The sequence below is a fragment of the Dryobates pubescens genome, chromosome 4, assembly GCF_014839835.1.
Source record: "Dryobates pubescens isolate bDryPub1 chromosome 4, bDryPub1.pri, whole genome shotgun sequence".
Classification (NCBI taxonomy): domain Eukaryota; kingdom Metazoa; phylum Chordata; class Aves; order Piciformes; family Picidae; genus Dryobates; species Dryobates pubescens.
In genome coordinates this window covers 5822843-5847093 of record NC_071615.1, presented here as the reverse complement: position 1 = coordinate 5847093, position 24251 = coordinate 5822843, and the positions used below count along the sequence as shown (strand labels likewise).

Here is a 24251-nt window from a genome sequence, read left to right as displayed (position 1 = left end):
GACAACAGTGGAGTGCTATGTTCCTTGCAGAGCTGCACTGCTCTTTATAGTATTAGCAGCTCTTGGAAATTACATTCTGGCAAAAGCTGCTGCTAACTACTTCTGCTTTTACTGCTGGTGCAGTTGCAGTTTCCCTTTAAAGGTGCTTTCCAATATAATTTGCCACCAGGACTGGGTAGGTGGATGACAATCCTTCTTCAAGCATGGCACATGAAAAGATGCTATCTAAAATATGGCTTGAACAAAGCTACTTCAGACACCAGTGCAAAAAGGTACTTGTTTACTTCAACTTAGGCATGACTTCTCGTGCAATTAATCATTCATATGGAATATCTGATAGAGAGTTAATATGCTACACATTGCCTTTGTAAATAAGGGTTTATGTCAGACATAAGGACCTTCACAGCTGCCCAGCAACAAGTGCAACACAAGTCACATGGACTGCACAGCCACAGAGCACATTAATATTTTTTCCAAAGAAGGAGAAATGTTAAGAGATATCCATTATGAATAAGGAATTAAGCCCTGACAGTCCATCCTCATCCCATCTGAACACCTCCTGTATCTTGGCAAGTGAATAAAGCAATTATGCTGCGTTCGGCGTAGAGAGTGCTGAGGAAAATAAGCACTACCACCACCACTGCACACAGAAAATGAAACAACCTCACCTAGCTTCCCACCATTCCAAGAGGGCAGAACCCAAATGAAGTCATATACCATTTACTTCACTGAACTATGTATCTGCATCAACAAGCTGCAAGCTGAAGGTGATGGTAATGGTATGCTCCAACTTGCTGACTTCTCTGCACTTGACAAACAAAACCAGACAAGGGCAATGGCCTGCTGTCAAGAGTGAGCTCAGTAAAATGCAGAGAGAACAATTTATTCATTCACTGCAAGCCTCTCTGCAAAAGCAGAGTGTATGCTCCATCTGTGAGTCCCATTTTTTGTCCCCAATGTCAGCAATAGCTTGCTGTGCTTGTCATGAGGCTTGAATGAGGCACTCAGAGAGGGGAGATGGTATAGAGCTGAATATGCTCCAGTGCACAACCCACAAACCCAGAAGCTTGGCTGACAGCAGAGGAAGTATACACCTGGTCAAGCCATAGCCTGAGGACTGCAAAAGCAGTCTACAACCATCTGCAGCACACACATGGGAAACTGTGCACATCACATCACTCCTAACACATACCCATAACAGCACAGTCTGGCTGACAGGGGTAAATGGGACATGGGAAATGGATAGGAGAGACCGTGACAATGATGTACCATCAGCACAGTGCAAGAAAAAGCTCTTTTCCTTCAGGTTTTCTCTCACCCTACTTTGAAAACATATTATTGAAATGCTCCTTTTCCAGCCCTAAGAGCTATCCTTCCAGTGCCTGTCACGTTAGCATACCCACAGTATAATTAGGATTTATAGCAGTTTATATAATTAGGATTTATAGTATTCTCTGCTGTGGGTGAAAAATGTGCCATGTTAATCCTCCTCTAATTACTCCAGAAATCTGCATGCTAACATGATATCATAATAATTGGGATTGCAAAGTAATTAAACTGTGTAAATGCCTGCAAGAGGGAGCAAAACTTACAGACTCAAAACGTGCTCCGACTGACAGTGTCTGGGTTGCCCCACTGAAGGACTGGACTGCTGATGTTCTGCCAGTACTAAAAACAGCAGGGTAGACAAAGCCTTTGTCCTTTCTAACCACTGAAGGATAGAAAAGTAGGGTTGGCAAGGACCTCATGACATCACTTAACCTATCTGCTGCAAGGCAGCACTGAAACTATGTCATTCCTGGCAGACCGTAGTCTAACCTGTTTATAATGGCCTCAAGTGATGAAGACTCCACAACCTACCCAAGCAGTCAGAGACCTCTTCCTAGTGTCTGACTTGACTCCTTCCTGCTGCACTTTGGCACACACAGAAGTTTATTCCTGTTACACCATTGCTCACACACAATTATAAGCTATCATCATGTCCATCTGTCCCTCACTTTTCTTCTGCAGGCCAACCAATCCCATTCCTTCTCCAGAAATGATGTTATCTAGATCTATGATTGCTCCCAAAGCTCTTCCCTGAACTTTCTCCAACTGTTTATTTTTGAAGTGCAATGCCCAAACTGGACACTCTTCCAGCACCAGGACATACCTTGAATGTTCTCCTGTTTAGGTGTCCCAGTACAACAGGAGTATTTTCAAACCAGCTTGGCATTAGTGACCAAGATTCACAATAAGCACCACATGGTTTTTCAAGGAATTACCAAAAGCACAAAACTGTCTTAGGAGTTTTAAAGGTGTCCCTCCTGCCTAACTACACTTCTCTGCACTTGGCTCAGTGCTAATCCATTCTGCCTTTACTAGGACATTTCTTCAATCTGTCAGCAGAATTCAGAATTCTGGCCTTGTCTCCCAGTGTTTCAGCAGCCCTTCACCTCTTTATGTCATCTAAAAATTCAACACTCATGGTCTGTTCCACCACCGAGGTCATTAACAACAACAGTGATGAAAACCACACCAACTCTTGAACATGTCCAGAGAAGGGCAACGAGGCTGGGGAGAGGCCTTGAGTACAAACCCTATGAAGAGAGGCTGAGGGAGCTGGGGTTGCTTAGCCTGGAGAAGAGGAGGCTCAGGGCAGACCTTATTGTTCTCTATAACTACCTGAAGGGTGGTTGTAGCCAGGAGGGGGTTGGTCTCTTCTCCCAGGCAACCGGCATCAGAACAAGAGCACACAGTCTCAAACTGCACCAGGGGAGGCTTAGGCTGGATGTTAGGAAGAAATTCATCTCAGACAGAGAGATTGGCCATTGGAATGTGCTGCCCAGGGAGGTGGTGGAGGTGTTCAAAAAAGGATTGGATGTGGCACATGGTGCCATGGTTTAGTAGTCATGAGGTGCTGGGTGACAGGTTGGACTTAATGATATTTGAGGTCTCTTCCAACCTTATTGATTCTATGATTCTATGAACTCTTCCCACACTTCAATACATCTTTTCTGTTCGAATGATTGGCCACTGATGACTGCTGTGTGGTATGGCAAGTCAATCAGTTTTGCAATGACACCAGAATGGCTTCACTGAAGACGTGTTTCCATGGACTGTTTATCAAACTGTCATGCACACTCATGTCAAAAACCTTACTAGAGTACAAGCTGCTTGGCCTCTGTTGCGCCTTCCCAAGCTACAATTCTTGCTACTGAGTTGTAGAAAGACATTTTCAAGTTTTTAAGTGGTGTTGGCTGTCACTGAACTCCTTGGTCTCCTGCAGGTAATCCATGTGGTCCAATTTTTTCCAAAGAACAAAATAATTTACCTGTCATTCTCCTTTACCTCTTTACAGACATTATGCTTTTTCTCTCCCACTCTACCAGCACTTGACCTGTCTTCCCTGAGTTCTCAGAAGTAACTACAAATGCTTCTGAGATTACTTTAGCCAATTCTTTAAGTAGTCTAGAATAAAGTTTACCAGGCACAGCTGATTCAAGTATATCAAATCTGCCTGAATACATTCTAACCTGTTGTGTCCTTTTTTAGCTTGTGATTTTACCCTCTGTCAGAACACCGTAAGGGGTGTGTGTGTGTGTGTGTGAATCAAGTATGACTCAAGTGCATCACTGAGAGTAGTTCTGTTCCCTGAGTTAAAATTTAATACAGTTTCTTGTCCTCAGGTCAAGCTACAGATTCCTTTAAACCATAAAGCACCTCTTACCTTCGTTCATTGTCGTCAAGATGAGCAAAGAGCACGTTCTTGGAGATGGCCTTTGCCAGAGCAGTCATAGTTTTATAGTCCTTTGGAATAACCTGTAAGGAAAAGAATAAAGAGTAATTACATACCTGGTGGTATTTCTTCACAGATCTTGAAATCCACAGAAAATTTCACTGTTGAAGATAATGGATGCACAATTTGATTTCAAACTCTGAGACAGGTTTAGGCTATAATATAAAGCCACTAAGAAAGTAATGAATTGCAGATCAGAATTCATGTTCTCAATATAAGATCCAGGATGAGTGAGGAGAAGGATATACATAAAATACTATAATTAGCAGGTACTGGCAGCTGTATCACAGTGTCACCAAGGTTGGAAGAGACCTGAAAGATCATTGAGTCCAACCTGTGTAGTCTCCTTTTAAATCTCTTGGACTGAGGAAAACATACTTCATATTCTTCTTCCCTCACAAACAGTATCAGAAGCAACCTACTTTCAGAAGCAGGGAATGAGTAACATTTATTCAAGCAAGAGGTGAAAATGTGTTGATTACACCATGCTTTTCAGTACTGGTTGTGGTGTAAGGAACCAAGCTCCTGGGGGCCAGCCTGGGTCAGAATCCTGCACCTCTGTTTCATGGCAGATGAGGAGGCAGATGAAGAGGCAGATGAAGAGGCAGTTTCATTTGTTAATTGGAGGGATGGCAAAAGTTTTGCTGTGCACTGACTTGCTCAAAACAGATGTTGAAAGTCAGGAGAATGTTTTCCTATTGGGTGAAGTGTTTTAATAATACTTTTGCAAGTTAAGCTTTTGATTTTGTTAGGCATTTTGGTAAGATGTTAGTAAAGACACTGTACCTGTTCTTGCCAAGCATCTTCTTCTGCCAGTGAGAGACTTATGAGAGATACGAGCAATTTGTAACAAGGTTAAGACTGGTACAAGATATTCTTTGACTTTAGTGATATGACTTTGCTTTACAGTTTCATTATAACAGGAGAGAATCAAACTTAGCAGAAGTTTTAAGGGTTAAATAAACCTTGCTCCAATCTGAAAATCAACATCCTTTTGCCTGTTTTAATTACTGTACAAAAAAAGGCCTGACAATGGACATTTGTCTTCCATATTTTCTTATGACAGAAGCAGTACATCTGTCTTAATTATTTTACTACATATGCCTATGTGTAGGTAGTTTCCTCATCCTGCAAAGACAGGATAATACCCATCCAACCAGAAGAAGGATGTCTCAAATGGGAAAACCAGTGTGGCATCAGTTCTCACAAAGAATCGACCTACATTTGTTTCAAGGGAAAACATTTCACTGGGAAGAGCTCAAGTTGAGCCCTGGCTTCAGACATCACTTACTGACTGCTGCAGTGATTAGACTACTCAAATTAAGTCTAGAGAAGTGTGTATGTATAGACTGCATATTTACATCAGAATGCAACATAATCTAATTTAACCTGAAGTTTAAATTCCTCAGTGTTAAGTAAAAGTGAGCATTCAGGCAGCCTGCTGGCTTTTACCCTATCAAACAAATCCTGCACTGAATTGCAGTTTGGAACCTTTGCTCTACTAAGAATATCCTAGCTCTTCAGCTTAATGCTGATGAGCCAAAAGGGCAGAGAAACAAATCACAAAGACATCCAACTCCAACCTTTCTGGCTGTCTATGGAGTAGCACAGACCAGCCTTCTTCCTTTTCAATCTGCAGCAATGAAAGCCACAAGGCAGAGACCAAAGTGGGTCTGTTGGGGCAGGGACGTAGCAAACACAGGAGAGACTCTTTAGGTGTCACATTCAGCTGAAATCAAGTGTCAGGAAGAGTCACTTGATCATTTCTCATATCACACTTCCAAGCAATCAGTGAATGTTGTCTTCAAACCAGTAAGTCTCTTTACAGCAAGAATCTTACTCTGTTAGTTGGTGACTACATGTTATGCCAGATGTGTTGACAAATATTGCTTTCTCCAGTGTCAGGAATGAAGCAATGAAATAACCCGCCGCAGAGATCTTCCTCCATGCTCTTCAGAATGCAGCAATGCCAGCTGCCTGCTCAAATCACAAAACTACATCTCCTTTGATTTTCTCTCCAGTGACATAACTCACTGCACCACCTTTAGCACTACTCATCCTATAACCCACCCCTTCAGGGGATCCCCTAAATTGGTTTATGACCCAGATGTGTTTCTACCCATCTCCTGAATTCAAGCCAGTGCTTCTTCCTGGCTACTATCTAAAAACCCATCTGTTTGCAATACTCTAACAAAACCCCTTGCCTTGCTTTACATACTTTTAGATCAGTTTCATAATTTGCCCTTTCACTGCTTCCTTTATTTCTGTGTTCTAGAAATCTGTCACAAACAGGCATCCATGGGATTTGTTTGCTGCTGACAGAAGACAAAGCAATGACACAAACCCTCCCAGTGCTAGTTCTATATTCCTTGTAGCAGCTGTAGCCTGACAAGAAACCATCCCCTAAATTATTGTTACATAAGCTCAGTCAGATCCTAGGAAATTAAAATTACAACAGCCTTAGTCACAGAACACACAGTATATGATCTGCATTGCTGCCTCTGCCTCTTGTCTACCCATGCTACTGTCAGGGCTTATTGGCATCACTGTTGAAAAAGGGAAACAAAGTTCACTTCAGGTTCCTTTACAAACATGAAAGAATTACTCAGGGGTGTGGGAAGGAATATTTCCTTTGATTTTCAGAAGAGTCAGATGGAGCCCACGTCAGACAGAGACAGATGTGATCTCTTCATGGATGTTTTTAAGTAGGATATTGCAAACTGCACAGAAAGAAAAGGGTTTGAAAGTGGCTTTCACACAAGTTTTTAACGTTGCAGTACATTAACAGCACTGTATTCAAGCTGTTATAATTTATTATATACTTGCAAGCATCTAACTGCCACAAGAATACTCCTCCATACTTGTTTTAGGATGAAAAGCTCTCTTAATTCTTTGTTTCTTGGGACAGAAATCCCCAGAGCAGCCAGTGAACTTGTATCATAAGTGGGTGACAAAAGCACATCTGACTGCAAAGGCAAAAATATTCTGCCAAAAATCAGTGACTGACAAAATGTATTCCCATAAAGGAAAAGCTCTTTGGGTTACAGCTACTCCAGGCATGTACAAAAGCACATTAGTAGCATCTGTCAACCTTATGAAATACATTTCTATCCCAGCTCCCTAAACAAACATGACACATGCTATTGTAATGTCTGCCTTTTAATAACCTTTGAAAGCTTTGGCTAGTTTCCAAAAAAATGTGCAGAGTTATTAAGAGATATCAAAGATAAAACATGGCTAAGGCAGTTACAGTACAAAAAGAGAAGCCCAAATTAGTGCTCTTACTGAAGAAGTTATCTAATCTGAGACTGGCATTTCTTCAAAGACAACAGTCACATAAAATCACTCAAGTATGGTCAACAGAATTCCAAAAACCCATGGGGTTAGGTGGTACCAAATCAACATGGGAACCATGTGCCTGAATTGTCTAGGGAACCTAAATGACTCAAGTTAGAAAATGACCTAAAAGTGTTTTGGGTTGGGGGCAGATGAAAGGAAGGAAGTCCAGGAATAGAAAAGGCTGCTCCCCAAAACTGAGGCTCTGACATAACTCAAAAGCTGCCAGAGTATGTGAATATCATAGAATCATAGAATTGTTAGGGTTGGAAAGGACCTCAAGGATCATCTAGTTCCAACACCCCTGCCATGGCCAGGGACACCTCACACAACAGAAGCTTGCTCAGAGCCACATCCAGCCTGGCCTTCAAAACCTCCAGGGATGGAGCTTCTACCACCTCTCTGGGCAACCTGTTCCAGTGTCTCACCACCCTCATGGGGAAGAACTTCTTCCTAACATCCAATCTGAATCTACCCATTTCTATTTTTGTTCCATTCCCCTTAGTCCTATCATTACCTGACACCCTAAAAAGTCTCTCCCCAGCTTTCTTGTAGGCCCCCTTCAGATACTGGGAGGCCACCTGAGAATTACCCAGCCTGTTAAAGTAGATTAGGATTAGGATGGGAAGAATAGACAATGCTGAAGCAACACCAATAGGGAAAGCACTGTCAAGGAGGCAGGAAAAAAAACCTTTGAGTGTGAAGACAATAGTCAAGCCATGTACGTGCCAGCGTGAGGACACCATCCCCCAGGCTGACCCATGACTTGTGAGCAAAATATGAGTCACTCAATTGTCCTGTTCATTTCAGAAGCAGAGAGATGGCAAACCATTACCTTCCTGACGTAAGAAACAGCATCTTCCTCCGTGTACACTTCTGCACTCACCCCCCCTCTCCTGCGTCGGGCTTTCACCACTGGGTTGGGAGGAGGAGGGGAGATCTCATCGTCGTGAGAATCGGACTGGGAACTGGATTTCTGCCGAGCCAGTATTTGTTTGCATTCTTCCTGCAAGGCAAAAAGCGACAATGAAACATCTCTTAGCCGTGTAGCTAACTGGTTTCACTCTTCTTTTGCAACTCACAGCGACCCCTTCCTTTCTACACCTGGCTGAATGTCAATCCACCTGTGGGCTGCTGAAAGGAAACCAAGCATTTCAGGTGAGCGGCACAAAGGGGTGACACTAATTACAATGTGTATACAGGTATCATCACTCCAGTACTTGACCTGTCCAACTCCTTATGTGTAATGGAAACCAATGTATTACAAACTGCAGCTACATTTTTGCAGCTACTCCTGGCTGAGAATGCAAAAGAACAAGCCTCTTTCACTCCACCTCCAACATCACTGCTGTTACTTTCCCAGCGGGCTTGTACAAATCTTTGCCTCTTCTGCACAGAGCAAATCAGAACTCACACATCAATATATTAGAAGATTTCTTCATCTTGCTCTGCTTTGTTGGCTTACTATCAGCAGGAAGAACAAAGATGCTCCCTACTCCAGAATTTCTGCCATATAGTACATCTGCAATCAATGGGACTACTGCCAAGCAAGTGAGACCCGAGCTAGGCTCCTGAGGACTATGAAAAATGAAGGCTGGCTGACCATCAGCTGGCCAATAGGTAGGTTATTCTCCAAATTTCACCCTCTTGGAGCAGAGAATAAAATATGAAGGGGAATCCCTAAAGAGATAATGACAAGAGCAGGAATCAGTATAAAAAAACCTTCAAGAAAGGATGTCAGAGTTGCAAAACGTAGTAAATTCATAGACTGAATTATTTGAGTTCTGAAAAATCATTACAAACAAGATTACCCACAATTATATTTTCCCAAAGCCCCATCTCCTATTCTTTAGCTTTCTGGGATTCAAGGGAAGGCACACAGGAGTTGGACTTGATCTTTGAGGTCTCTTCCAACCTTGGTGATACTGTGATAACTGTGAAAATTCCCATTGCATCATCCATGTCTATCAGCCAGAGGAATTGGGACCTATCTGCTCATTCCTAGCCCACCTCCTCACCCCTTGGTACCACCTCAGCTTGTCATCCTGCTCACAAGACACCACACTGCCTTAGTTACTTCTTCAGTGCTTTCTTAGCTGGTTCCTTCCAGTCTTCACTGATACCAAGGCCTAGGAGAACTGGAGATGGGACAGACCACCTGTCCTGTCCTCAACTTGCCTGATACAGTGAACTAAAGGGCATGTGTAGGAGGAACATGAGCAAGTCATCTTGTGCAGCTGTAGTGCAAAGATTTTATGTGCTGACATCTATCATACTCCCATAGGCATAAGCCACACCTGGACAGTCTCAGAGTGTTGTTGGTTGATGCACACATAGCCAGCCATCATCCCTGAATAACTCCCAGTATTTCTGGGACAATTCAGGTTGCAGGCTACCCAAGAGGAAAATGCAGTGATGCTGAGGTCATTGCACACCCCATAAAACCAACATTGCTTTGATAGGGATGCCAAAACCTGGCCTCTGTCTTACAGCTAATTTCCAGTGAGACTTTCCAGCCTGAGCTTGTTGGTGGAGGAGGGAGGACTCAGGAGCTCCAGCGGTAGACATGTGGTGGATTACCGACATAGCCAGTTGGTCTCATTGACAGAGGAAATGACTTAACTATAAGTCATCAGGTATGACACCAGAAAAAAGCAGTACAGAAAACTGGCACAAGTTCACCATTTCTAAGCTTGCAAGAAAAACAGATGATTAATATCTGTTTTGCCATTGATGTTTACAAATGTCTGACAAATCCAGTCGTGCCACTTGTCTTTTCTGGTCTTATTCCAGTTTCTTTCCTCACCATCACTGACACTGCCCCTCTCATTAAGCTAAGGAGCCTTCAGCACCCATCTTTGATGTATTATTGCTACTTGAAATAAATGACTAAATTGTATTTCCCATGCTGCATAATTCAAGGTAACAAGTCACACACTCTTGTTCTGATTAAGGGACTACTGAAACATTTAAGAGACAAGCACAGAGATAAAATGTAGAGGGCTGGCTAAAGATCTGACTTTTCAAGGTCCTGAATTGCCTCAGAAAGTGCCAAGTTCTTTCTGAGGACAGCATTTCTTTTCAGTTGCAATTACAACATAGCAGCTCCTGGGCTAGAACACAGTAGAGCTAGGTGCTGTAATCAAAAAAAAAAAACAGACCAGAATAAAAAAATATTTCAGATATATTAATCCCTCCTAAAACTTTTCCAATTTCCAATTCAAATTTCAAACAGCATGGTTATGTAAAACACACCAAAACCCACCAAGATTCAGCTAGATTTCCCCATCAGGTATGAACTGCAAGTCCTATTTGAGCAGTCTCATCAGCTTCTTCCCTACCCCCTCCCTGACTCTCCCTAGCTTCTTGACCTGCAATTATTCCCTTGCAGAAACACAGATATCACATATCACCACTTAATATCTAGCCATCAAAACCAAACCCATGTCTGAAGAATTTCAAGTAATATCACTGCCTATTGCAGCTTGTGTATCTCTTTGATAGTGTGAGCATATTAAATGAACACAACTTCTTCAGAAGCTGAGCTGAAAGGCAATGAAGATCCTTCTGGATAGTTAAGTAAGTGAAAGTACACTGAAAGGTAACTACAACGAGGAGGCAGTCAGGAAACTACTTAATGGTATGCAGCACTTAGAGAGCTTTTTTTTTTATACACAGCACATTCACTCCTAGAGAAGAGCAGCAGTTTGCCCCATCTGAATATCAAGTGCACCCTTCTTCTTCAGCACACATTGCATAAAAGGCACTTCCAAGGCATTAATAAATAATCTCTCCTCTGCCCCGGCACTGACTTCTACACGAAAGAAAGCTCAGCGAGATAAAATTAATATCATAAAGCATGCTCTGAAACCCAAATACCTTTTAAAGCCAAAAAGATATTAAAGGATTATAAAAAGTGAGTTACCATATGATTCATTTTAAAAGGAAGTCTCTTCTCTACAAACTCCTTTTACATAAACAGCAGAGAGTTGCCTGGCTGGCTTCTCCATATGCCGCTGTTTGTAGTCTAGGAAGGATTTCCATTACTGAACTAGAGAGTGCCTTTTGAAAATAAAAGCATATGCTGTGTCCTGGGTTAAGCTTTCAAAAAGCCATATTCCATATATCCTGGGGTAAAACTGCACAAACACAGCAAATATGTGAAAGGAGGAATGGATTCTCTGAAGAATACTTCTTCGAACACTGGTCTTCAGACACAGCTTGATGTGAACGCTTGTGGAGAACTCACTTTCAAATAAACACCTCACCATCTTTTGTCGTCATGACAACAAGCAATCTCGCTCTCTATTTGGATGGCACAGATAATTCACAATCATACTGCCCCATTATGTCCACCTTAAAATGAGAAAACATGTGGAAGACACAGCTGTGAACTGAGAAAGCTCCAGCCAGCATCTTGCTCTTCCCTTCACACCAGTATCTGCACTGGCTTCAGTGGAGATGTTCCTGACTGGGAGGACATGTAGGGTCTGGTCCACTTCTCCATAGTCCACTGTGATTTCAAGAGACTTTGCTCAGCTTTCACCTGCCAGCTGAAGAGAACATGAGTCTTGCACTGTGTCACAGCTACTTGGGGCTCTTTAGTCTTGAGAAGACTGATAGGGGATCTGATCAATGTCTATAAATATCTGAGGGGTGGGTGTCAAGTGGAGGGGTCAAGATCTTTCTGGTGATGCACAGTAATAAGACAAGGAACAATGGATACAAACTTGAACACGGAAGATTTCACCTCAACATGAGGAGAAACTTCTTTACAGTGAGGGTGACTGAGAACTGGAACAGGCTGCCCAGAGAGGTTGTGGAGTCTTTCTCTGGAGGCTTTCAAAACCCACCTGGATTGCAGACTGTGGACTGCCCTGGGTGATCCTGCTTTGGCAGGGGGGCTGGACTCAATGATCTCTGGAGGTCCCTTCCAACCTCTAATGTTCTACCAGTCCCACCACACATAACAGAGGGAGTCTTAAACAGCAGAGTAGACCACATGCACCACTGACTGAAGCCTCCACTGTCACTGCCATAACACAACACACTAACACACTCAGATCTACAAACCAACATTGCTGTGTGACAATAACATTCTATTTCATGTAGACAACCTAACCCTACTTCTATTCCAATTGTGTGACAAAAAGCCCAACTAAAGCTGTGAACAACTGGGATTTCTGGAGCAGCTGGGTGGTGAAACTGGAATACCATTACTGACTTCAGTGACAATAAACTGGAAAGGAAAGAAAATGTACCATTGTTGCCTCAAATGAAAAGAAAAAGAGAATGAAAAATACAAGTGCAGTGACCCATCTGCTTTCTGAATGTCCATCTTCAGCTAAGAGATCTGTACAACAAGGGACTGAAGTACAAAACACAGGAATTTAGCAGCTGTCCTCGGTGTATGGGGTCATCACCTTTCCCCATTAATGTTTCCATGAGTCTTTAATGAGTTTAAACATTGCAAGTGAAGCAGCCACAATGCCAAGACAAGTTTTAGGCTGCCCCTTTGTTTCAGACTGCTGCTGAAGAGCACACACGCTTCTTGACCCAGAAGCTTTCTTCTCTATCAGCCAGAGCATTTCCAAACAGAAATTCACTTCCAGTAGTTCCTCTCCTGGTCTCTCCTTTCAGACTTTGCCATCACCTGGAAACTCAGCTGTTTCAGTTGAAGGAAGAACTGCCCCTAAGAAGGCTCCAAATCACTCTGATGCTTTCCAACAACATCCCAAGCAGACTTTTAAAAGCAAGTCAGCCATTCACTATCACTGCTCACTATCTCTGCTCTGCCTCATACAATTTATTCACTGCATTCAAAAGCAGCAACACAAAGAACACACTAAAAGACTTTTTCTCTTCTTTTTTCCTCGAGTGCACTCATGAAGTTTTCTGACTGACAGACCTGGAATCTGCTCTCTATTCATCCACAGAAAATGAGCCAGGATAGTTCATGTGCATGTAACTAATCTCTTTTTGCACAGAGATGCTCTCAAGGTTTCTAACACCACCCCATCACTCTCAGAGTCTGACATGATGATGTATAGCAACTAATAAAGGCCAAAGGCAAAGCACTCTGCTTTGTTGGCAGCACAAGGCTGACTGATGCCCTCACTGAAAGCAGGAGAAATCTGGGAGGTCTTAATGGTCTTTCCAGTCTTGCCTTTGCCACAATGGACAACTCCACTATCTTTATGATCTTTCAGTCTTGTAATTGGAGACTTTTCACACAATCCCAACCATTGTTCCCCTGCCTTCCCAATGGGAAATGCCACCTTTTCTTCTACAGCATCACTAAGAAATACCTTTGACATCCATCTCTTCTACTAATATATTTATCTACCGCATAGTTGACAGCCACTTGGTTTACTTCTACTGCGTCCTCGGTGGCCTCCCTGCTTCTCAGTTCATTCCCAATTTCCAGTCTAGGCAAAATCCTCCTGCCAAAAATCCACCTACTCTTCTGCTGCTCTGACTGCATGCCTCGCCTTCATGAGTCCCTTCACTGGCATCCTTCTACCTCCTGCAGCACGTTAACACTTCTTGTCTTCCCCTCCTGTGTCTTGCAATATCTCAATCCATCACCACCTCTTCCCTACATCCACCTCCCAGTAAAGTAAGAGAGGTTTTGTTACAAAACAGAGACCATATTCTTGATACTTACAATCTTATATAATCAAAGAGAACCATAGCAGCCAACACTTCTGATTTTGAAAGCCCAGACACATAACAATGCATGCATGTGTACCCTGCATAAGAAGAAACATGCCCACAGAAAAGCTCCACTTCTACCACATAAATACAATCCAAACTAAAATGTTTACAGCATGCCATATTTTTTCAGCAACAACCAGAACACCTAAGCCACTCTGAAGTTTTAAATCACTGGCTATGTAATGCCAAAGCTGCTTATTTATTTCTTATTTCAGCCTTCTAACACAGCAGACCCTTAAATCCTAGAGAAATGCCAGCCAATCTCAGTGCAGCCTAGATATGAGAGGCAGAACTGGACCACCAGAGCACAGGAAGAGATAGGTGTTAATTGAGGTTATCAACAGAGAAGGAATCATAAATGCTGGTATGCCATTTTGCTCCATAAAATACTTCCTTTGTCTCAGCCCATTTAACATTTAGAAGCATACTGATGTCCTTAGATCAAATGTGCTGCTGACAGCAAGGATGGTTATTAAAAAGCTTCTGATCCCTCAGTCCTTTCAGAAATTGTCTCTAAAACATTTCCACATTTTCTGCTCCTCAATGAACTGCTCCTCAATTTATTCTCTCTTCTAAGAAGTTATCTGATGTTAATATAAATATCAAAGTATTTGTGCTGCCCACCTTAAATACACGCTCAAGTTTTTCTCTCTCTCTTTTATCCTCCTCCTTTCCACATGCAATTCATTTTTCAAACCCTAAACAACTTCTGTGTGCTAAGAATGCCTTTACTGGCACAGGGGTATGAAGACTAGACTGCATGTTTGGGCAAGAATCCATGTGCGTCCCTTAACCCTTTAGTGCTCACAACTCATGAAGTATTTTTTTCTTCACAGTTTGCCAATAAACACGAGATAAAATAATTATAGATGCTTTTTCATTTTCAGTTTCCCACAGGTCACTTGCTCTGTTCCCTAACATCTTGCCCAGGGATGATGGAGCTGGCAGGCTGAGCTTCCAGGAGCTGCAGAACCTCAACAGATTGAGATTACAAAGCTGCCAGGGTACAGCTCCAATACTGGCTGCCAAGCAGGCAACCACAGAGGCGGAGACCTCAGCAGAGCACACCAAAAAGCAATTAATTCTCCTGCCTATGGCATTTCAAAATCTAAGGTCCTTTTCTTAATTGAAACAAAGTCAAATCTCAAATAACCTTAAACCTGCTGTGAAAACTGCAGTTCTGCACTCAGTCTTACTGATGTGCAGTCAGACAGTCTCAAGCCCATTCTATGTGCCTAATCAAAGGCAATTCACAGAGCACTAAAAGATGCTTTAAAATAAGGACTCATCTTCTTCTGCATTTAGGATAACACTAATGAGGGACTACTTGAAAACCAACTGAAAAACAAGAGCAAACCCAAAATTCCTCCTCATACTGGAAATGTGGTTTGCTTTGCATCGTTTTTACAGACCTCCCTGCTACCATTCCTATTCAGCGTGTCCTTCAGTTTAAAATAATTACTGGGGGGAGAGAGGAAAGCAGCTACCTCTGCTCCTCGAGTCACCTCCAATAACTGAAAGAGAATAAAAGGAAATAATTTTGAAGATAATTTAATGCCTTTCAAAAAAGCTCCTGCCTTGCCTTGGCTAAGCAATCATCTGTAATGGAAAGGGTCGGCAGCTGTCAGAGCACCTTGCCCAATGCTCTGATGACTGCAAAACACAGAGGATGAGGAGCAATTGCAGAAGTACAGCCTCAAAGTGCTCACATTCCTGAGCATGGAGTTTTTACCTTCTCAGAGGTGAGTTGCTCTGTAGTCTGACCAGCCTCTCTAAAGATTAGTGGGGGATTTGGTGGGCTCAGACAAGCAGGGAAGTAGGTACTCGGGCAGTTCTGCAGCCGTGGACTCCAGTGCTGGCAGGATTTAGCTTGGGCCAGCACTTTTTTTTCAAACATTAAGCAGTAAAATAAAGCTTTAGGTTCCCTACATCTGTCAGGGAGCTTATAAAAGGCTGCAGTCAACTGGGAGCAAACATGGGTGTGTACCTGTTCCTAGTTGCAATGGCCCATTAGCCTCAAAAGTGTTCCCACAGTCTCTTGTAAGCAAGCGCAATCTGTCACCAGACAGTGCCTGGCCCAACACCATTTTTAACTTCTAAAGAATGTGGCATGGTATTTCATTCATGTGCTTAAAGCCCACTATGAACCTGTTTCTTTAAAACCACTTAGATGCTTAAAGATTAACATGGATTAAGTACCCTGATGAATTTAAAACATGATAGGTTGAGATGTGAAAGAAGGATGACATCCCGACAGCCTTCCCCTCCTCATTCCATCACTGTGCTCCTTTTTTGTTAACTTCTGACTTTGAGACCAAGAAAGCACCTCACACTTGTAGACACACAGAGTAAACAGAGAGCTCAGTGGTGCTCTAACATGTTCTGCACAAATTTGTAAGAGCATGGCTTCTCTTATGGGCATTTTCTTTTCTTAGGTAAAGCCTTCTTTTCTCTTTCCACTCTTATCCCCTTCATCCTCCTCCTTTCCCTAAACCTCCTGTGTTTAGGAAAGCTCACCTAAAGAGTCTTAAAAATTCACACAGCCTCTCCTTTACCTGTTCAAAAAACCAAATTGTGACCTCTCATAACACTGCCTGTGGCTGACTACAGCAATCACAGAGGTCTGACTAGAGCTGATTTTTATCCAGCTCTCTCTGGTCCTGATATCTGAGGAGTGGCAGGAGCAGAGGCTGCCCACGCCTACTCAGAACCACAGTCACACAGCAAGGGCACCACTGCTCCCACCACTGCATTGCTATCAGCATCTCAGGTAGCTCAGGTATGTTCCCACATGTTTTAGCAACATTTCTGACCACAGAGCAAACACCACCCAACTGTTTTGAAAGCTGTGAAAGATACAGAAATATTTGTATTCATCTTTATAAAACTGCTTAGTTATGGCATTTTTTGGGATAGTATTTCCTCTGCAGGACTTTCCTTCCAATCCATAAACCCTCCCCATCTTATCTAAGTTCTAACTGTGCTTATAAGAACGAATTCCAATGTTTTGGCCAGGGTCTGGCAGAAATTATTGATTGAAAGATTTCTTGTTGTGACAACATGTAAACACTGGGGAGAGACTATTGTGGAAGAAAAGCCTGACACTCAAATAACTTTGATCCTGAAGCTCTTTACGATAAAAAAACACCATGGGTTTGACTCCCAGTGAACGAATGTGTAGTTTACTACAGAGTTTCTCTGCAGTGCTAGTTACAGCAAAGCTGTCACGCGAATGCATCTATTTTTTGTGGGCAGGTCTGTGTGCAGTACTGGCTAATACCACCAGGTGGAGCTAGGCTGATAAGCGCATTTCGCTTTGCTGGAGTCCAGGTTCCTCTCAAACTCTGTCTCCAGACGGTACCTAAAGACATGAAGCATCACCTTGGGCTCATAAAAACAGTGGCAATCCGCAGCAATACAAGACGGTAAGTTCAGCGTGTGCAAGGTCAATAGAAGGATCCAGGAGAGAGAGATCAGGTCCAGAAGGTTACAGCAAAAGGCCACCTGGCTCAGCCTGCAAAGCTGCTGCTCTGACATACACTGCATGCAAAATGGCTTCAGCAAAGTACTTGGTAGTTCCTAAACACATCCTGCAGGCTCCTGCTGCTTCTCCTTCTCTTGTGCCTTTTTCTCCATTTGTTCCACTATTTATGGCTTGTTGGGTTTTTTTCTGAACAGTCTGAGCAGTCTAGCTTAGCCTAGCAAGACAACTCCACCTTTGATCATGTAATCATGGCAGTAAACAGCCTGACACTTATGAAAGCTTTTCAGCCTCAGTATAGCTGAAGATACAAGGCTTTGCCTGTAACTTTTTAGTAATTAACATTTTTACATTATGTAAGAAACTGAGATAAAAGATAGGCTCCCTGTTTTTTTTCTGTTATGCCTTTTTTAGTCCTCAGGTAAACAGCATCCAATTACAGCTGCTGAGATAATGCCACAGTGTCTTAACCTAAATCTATTCCCCCATTCTAAAAAAGCCAATTACTACCCCTAAGGGAAAGGTTTTCCTCACCTCATCCACCAAGGAGAAGTTCTGTACAGTCACAGGGAAGTGTAAAACAAATTATTCAAATGAAAACATTACACAGTTGTGGGTTTGTTTTTTTTTTCTTCTTTTAATCTCAGGTATCTGAACTGTTTTCAACTCTTTTCTGTGCTTGGTGGAATGTTACAGATTTTCACAAAGGAACAGCTCAGGTGATCAGAGCAGATGTCATCTTGAAGCTTGTAGGTCACATCATATGAAAACTGACTTGTGAACTTCACAATACAGAAATTTAGGCTGATTCCCAGCAATTACTGGCACCTTAAGACAAGCAAGTCCTGCCAGTAAAGAGAAAAATACTTATTAAAGCTCTTCTATTTTCAGAGTTATGGCTTTTTAATATTGTACTTGATACAAATAAGCTTGAAACTTTAAAAAGGCATCAGGCATTTCTTCCTAATATTGAGACTTCTCTATCTCACTGCAGAATCAAACATCAAACCTCAATCTCCAGCACTTTATTTGTAAGTATTTCTTCGTGTTCTCACTTTACAGCCCTCTCTCTGTCTATACTGCAAAATGGCCCAGTCAGGGACCTGAACACTAGCCCAAGACAGTCCACATCCCTCAACCATTAGCTCATTCTCTGACCTTGTTCTGAGCTGCTTGTACTGATTCCTGCCAAAACAAACCTGCTCCTAGATGTGTTAGAGCAGGTCAAGGGTTAGTCCCTGGACCTTTTTCATTCAGCAGTACACATGTAGGCTGAAGGCCATGCAGCTAACTGATGCCATCAGAGGTTAAGCTGAAAAGCATTTATGAGAGAGTAAGGTTAGACTGGATCTTAGGAAGAAGTTCTTCTGTACAAGGGTGGTGGTACTCTGGAACAGGTTGACCAGGGAAGTTGTGGATGCCTCCTCCCTGAGGGTGTTTAAGGCCAGGCTGGCTGGTCCAGTTGAGGGGCATCCCCTGCCCTCGGTGTGGAGGTTGGAGTAGATCATCTCTGAGATCACTTCCAACTTGAGCCATTCTGTGATTCTATGATTTGGTTTGATCTTGCATATGATAATAAATCTTGGTTTTCTGAGATGATTTTATGAGACTTATTAAAGAATTAGCAAAAATTAAGTAAGGGTTGGGTTTCTTTGGTATTCACATCTAAGACAGCTCCAGTATATTGATCTGCTGGAGAGAGTCCAATGGAGGGCTACAAGGATGATTAGGGGACTGGAGCACTGCCTGATGAGGAGAGGCTGAGGTACCTGGGGCTTTTTAGTCTGGAAAAGAGAAGACTTAGAGGGGATTTAGTAAATGTTTATAGTTACCATCATTGGAGGTGTTTAAGAAGAGACTAGATGAGACACTTGGTGCCATGGTTTAGTTGATTACATGGCGTTGGGTGATGGGTTAGACTTGATGATCTCGAAGGTCTCTTCCAACCTGGTTAATTCAATTCAATTCAATTCAATTCAATTCAATTCAATTCAATTGTATGCTATTCTATTCCATTCTATTCTATTCTATTCCACTCCATTCCATAAATATCTGAGGGCTGGGTGTCAGGAGGGAAGGGACAGGCTCTTCTCACTTTCTCCCTGTAATAGGACAAGAGCAGTGGATGTAAGCTGCAGCACAGGAGGTTCCACCTCAACACAAGGAGGAACTTCTTTATTGTAAGGGCCACAGAGCACTGGAACAGGCTCCCCAGAGGTTGTGGAGTCTCCTTCTCTGGAGGCTTTCAAGGCCCATCTGGATGTGTTCCTGTGTGACCTGAGCTAGATTGTATGGTGCTGCTCTGGCAGGGGGGGTTGGACTCGACGATCTCTTTTGGGTCCTTTCCAACCCCTGACATCCTGCGATCCTGTGATGTGGATACAGCTCTACATGTTTTCCATAAGCTGCTTTTTTTAACCACTCAAAAAATATTCCACACTTCATCTCTAAACTGCCCACATGGCTTTCTGACAGATAAACTGTTATTCTACTGCTCTCTTCAGCGGAACGTGTTGTCTATTTTAATGAGCTTGGGAGAAAGAACCCCAAAATACCACACCTAGGTGGAAAGCTGCAGGACTTTGTTTAGAAGATCGTGCTTAAACCCAACGATTTTCACTCCTCTGCACAGTACCAAAATTAAAGGAGCTAAGAGCAAATGTGCCCTGTCAGTGTACTGCTCAGTCATGCACCAAAATCTGAGAGGTAATTGCTAAATTCCCAGTTCCATTAGGATTTGTCAAAGTACCTACGTATGACACATGTCCTCTCAAAAGGAAGAGGTTGCCCAGGGAGGTGGTGGAAGCCCCATCCCTGAAGGTCTTTAAGCCCAGGCTGGATGTGGCTCTGAGCAAGGTGATGTAGTGTGAGGTGTCCCTGCCCATGGCAGGGGGGTTGGAACTAGATGATCCTTGAGGTTCCTTCCAACCCTAACCATTCTATGAGTCTAAAAACAGCATAAAACTTACACAAGTATTTCTCTGTATTTGCATGCCTTCCTTCAACTCTTATTATGCAAGAGACCCAGGCAAAATGCTATCCTACAGCAGATAATCCTCCACTGTGCAAGACTGGATGAGGCACTTGGTGCCATGGTTGAGGTGATAAGCTGGTGTTGGGTGGTAGGTTGGACGTGATGAGCTTGAAGGTCTTTTCCAACCTGGTTAATCTGTGATTTCAAGAAAGTTCTGAGAAATGGTTGGGCAAGTGAGTTAAACTGCTGTAGGAACAAGAATTGCAGTGCTGGAAAGCTCATGAAGCACCCTAAAGCCTTTAGACTCAGCCTTTTTTCTTTTGCCTTCAAAAATGGTGTTTATCCTTCTTTCCAGGAAGTCCAGAATTGCACACATTAAGGTAGACAACAATTCATAACACAAGATAGTAAATACCCCAGATTTGACAGTCCTGAAGTGGGTCTTGGCTCTCAGAATATGTAGAACTAAGAGATTTTTATACATACATATACATAATAAGCATTAAAAATCATCTTGTACTTCCTACCCCTCCCTGATGCTCCAGGTAGTCTTACTCAGCTTATCAAAAATGTATCTGAAAAGCAGACAAAAAGATGTATAAAATGCTTATATCGCCTGGAATGTATCAGCCCCATGTATTACTCACTAGTTATTGTTGTTCTTCCTCTGTCCTTACAAAATTCTGCCTCTAGAAGGAAAAAGCTACATAAAACTCAGATCTTAAGCCTACTTTAAAAATAATCTTCTTTAAGTACATGAATTAAAATATCTGGGAGACAAGGGTTTGTATAATAAACATCTTTCAGTCCTGTGCCCCCATTTATTTCTGGAGGAATCCCATCCCCAAAGAAAAGCTGTGCTCACACCACATGCTCTTCCTGCAAAACACACCCAGAGGCTTTAGTAAGAATTTGTCTGGGAATGTTTTAGTTTCCCCCTCTACACTGCTTTTGAAGGCAGCCCCAGCATATGGGGTCTCTCTGAATGCATTCCTTGTTGGAGGATTCTGGGATGAGCAACACAGAGAGGTGAGAGCAGGACAATGAAATGTCAAATTCTTCAATGATTTTCAGAACTTGCTGGTTCCATAATTTTGTTCAGTTGCAGGGGAAAGGAGAATCACATCACCTGATGCTGCAATAAACAGGGACCATCATTTTTTTGCTCTCACGGGCAGGTTCTTCCCCTAGAGGAAAGCTGAGGACACCATGTATCACAACACAAAGTACACTCCTAATTCTTTGGGTCATTTTTAACAAGTCCAGTTTGATGAGGAATTATCATCACGCTGTTATGCACACACAAAAAAATCTACACAATAACCACTATTAGAGCAGGTATCAGCAAATAAAGGATCGGGGGTTTCTTTTCTTCTAGCAGCCTGGATTTTAACAACAGCCTGATGATTTAATGTGTTAAAAGAAATGTATCCAAACACATGAAACTTTGTACAAATGGGAAACTGTTAAGCCAGCTGAAAACCACTGACCTTTTCTAATTTTTCAAAGTGTTCTCTGAGGAACTTCATGGGTCGGTCTGGCTTTGCTATGCACAGGTTCACAATGCATTCTTTCAGTATCTGTTGGATGTTGTGCTTCTGAACATAGAGTTCACATCCCTTCAGGCTCTCGTCTTCTTCCACATTGCAGGAAGAAGAAGCAGCAGCCATCTTCAGGCTTGTAAACAGAAAACAGACCTAGGTAAGAAAATGGTGCAAGACGGAGATAAGGGACAGCTCCCAAATCCATTGTCACAGAGAGATCTGACGGAGCAAGGCGCTGAGACGTTTTAACATTGCCTGTTGCCTATTCAAGAGCTATACATTCTGAGTATTTTAACGTTCTAGGGTCGTACATGGAAACGCTGAACTGTGTCATCTTTGTACGAGCAACATACCAGTAAATACAAACCCAGCATTTTAACTCCAGGACGGTAGTCAGCCTTTGGGAGTAACGGTGCAATTGATCATGTAAGTTTCAAAGACAGCTATTAAATGACGGCGTAAAGCCTCTCTTTCTATTCCCTCGGGCACTCCCTGCCCATCACCAGGAACCCAGCTTCCCGCAACAGAAGGATTTTTGCTGAATTTTAACATCACCCCCTTTCACAGCTAACGACCCTTCCCGCCCCCGGGGGAGACCGAGAGGAGATGGCAGAGCCACCCAAAGGGAAGTTTGGCAACTGGGAGGAAAACAACCCCAAACGCCGCTTTATTTCCCCCAGCGAGCATCCGGCCGCTCCAGCACACACCGAAAACCGCGAGGGCAGCTCTCACGCCGGCCTCCCTGCCCGGGAGACGCTGGAACCCCGGGGGCGGCGGAGACCGAGCGGCCCCGGAGGTGAGCGGGTCCCGGGACAGACCCTGGGAGGCGGGGGAGTACGGAGGACACGGCCCCCGGCCCGGCGGGGCGTCCCCCGGCCACCGAGGCAGCGCATTCCCCGGGCCCCGGCCGGCGAATGGGCCCTTTCCTGTCCCCCCCGCTCCCGGCTGGGCTCGGCCAGCGCTGCTGGGCAGCGCAGGGGGCAGCGCTCCCGGGGCTGCCGGGGAGGGCCGGTAAATACCTGGGTGGCTGCAGCGGATGAACAGCGGCAGCTCCTCTCTCCTTTCCCGGCGGTGGAGGCAGAGGAAGGGGCTCCCCTGCCGGAAGCCGCAGTGCAGCCGCCGCCGCTTCCTCCCCTCGCTGCCGCCTGCCCGGGGCCGCGGGGCGCCGCGGGGACCCTCCTCCCGCACCCCGCCGCTCCCGCACAAAGGCTCCGGCCCCGCCGCCGCTCGCCCGCAGGAAGTCCCGGCGCCGTCACTCACCGGCGGGCGCGGCCTTACCGCCGCCTCCGCGGGAGAGGCAGCACGGGCGCGACCCGCACCGCACGGCACAGAAAAGCACGGCCAGTATCCTCCACGCCGTCATGCTGGGGACCGTCTGTCCACAAAGGACAGGCTGGCCTTGAAGGACAGGCCTGGACACAAAGGATGGGCTGGCCACGAAGGACAATAGTCTGACCATGAAAGATGGGCACGTCCATGAAAGGCGGCCTGGCCATGACATACAATAGCCTGTCACAAAGGTTGTGCTGGCCATGAACGATGGCCTGTGAAGGATGGGAATAGGCATGTACATGAAAGACAAAAGCCTGGCCACAAAGGACAATCTGGCCGTGAACGTGGCCTGACCATGAAGGGCAGGCTGGCCACAAAGGATGGGTTCCCGAGTTGCAACAAGAGCATGGCCAACGCCAGCACCCTCTCTGGTACATGAGCCACCAGGCCTGTTACACCCCACATCTCTGACAGGACTGGGATGGGCAGCTCACCAGCTCAGTTGCTTAAGTACTCAAAGCCACTGCATCCACAAGCAGCTCTGTGCAAGGCCCATGAGGAGTGGTCACAGCTGGGACTTGGCCACAGCCCAGCACTGTTACTGGGCCAGGCGCCAGCAGGCACTGTCAGGACTACTCCAAGGTATGTTAACAGTTCCTCTGTTCCCAGGGAATTCACACTCAGGGTTCTTACAGAATAAAGGATGAATAAGGATCCCAAAGGTTCACAGTCAAGCTAGGAGCAGCACAAGAATAAACTCCTTGCTGGTAAATACAAGGCTATTTTAAAAGGATCATTTGAACTAGCTCTGTATTTTATTGTTCTTTAAATTGCATATTATTAATCCAGAATAAAGACGTTGATGACCCTTTTGGTTTGATGCATTGACTGCAGCCACCAGAATAGTACACAAAATGTTTTATTGTGTAAAGCACACATAAGCACAATATGAACATAATGTAACTACAATATGAACATAATGTATGTACACATTAACTATAACATGAATGAAACATAAAAACCATACAATGCTGCTACTGAAACCGGCCACTGACTGCCACTGCTGTGTAGATCCCTCTAGAGAAAAAAACACAGGGGGAAAGTGATGCAAACGACGTGACATGCCGAAGTTCGCAGCAGGTGAGCTGT

The 24251-nt window shown here is 43.9% G+C and overlaps 1 protein-coding gene across 1 annotated transcript in view; it reads right to left on the bottom strand.

The window, feature by feature from the left end:
• The window catches only part of PRKAR1B (protein kinase cAMP-dependent type I regulatory subunit beta), a 112615-nt gene extending 89533 nt beyond the window's left edge, over positions 1-23082 (bottom strand). Inside the window, exons 1-4 of the mRNA XM_054180379.1 lie at positions 22850-23082; positions 21777-21983; positions 7950-8120; positions 3710-3801 (exon numbers count right to left, since the gene is read on the bottom strand). Of these exons, the coding sequence (XP_054036354.1) occupies positions 3710-3801; positions 7950-8120; positions 21777-21956 (443 nt within the window). The 5' untranslated portion in view covers positions 21957-21983; positions 22850-23082. The remainder of the gene's footprint in view (positions 1-3709; positions 3802-7949; positions 8121-21776; positions 21984-22849) is intronic.
• Positions 23083-24251: the final 1169 nt, after the last annotated feature.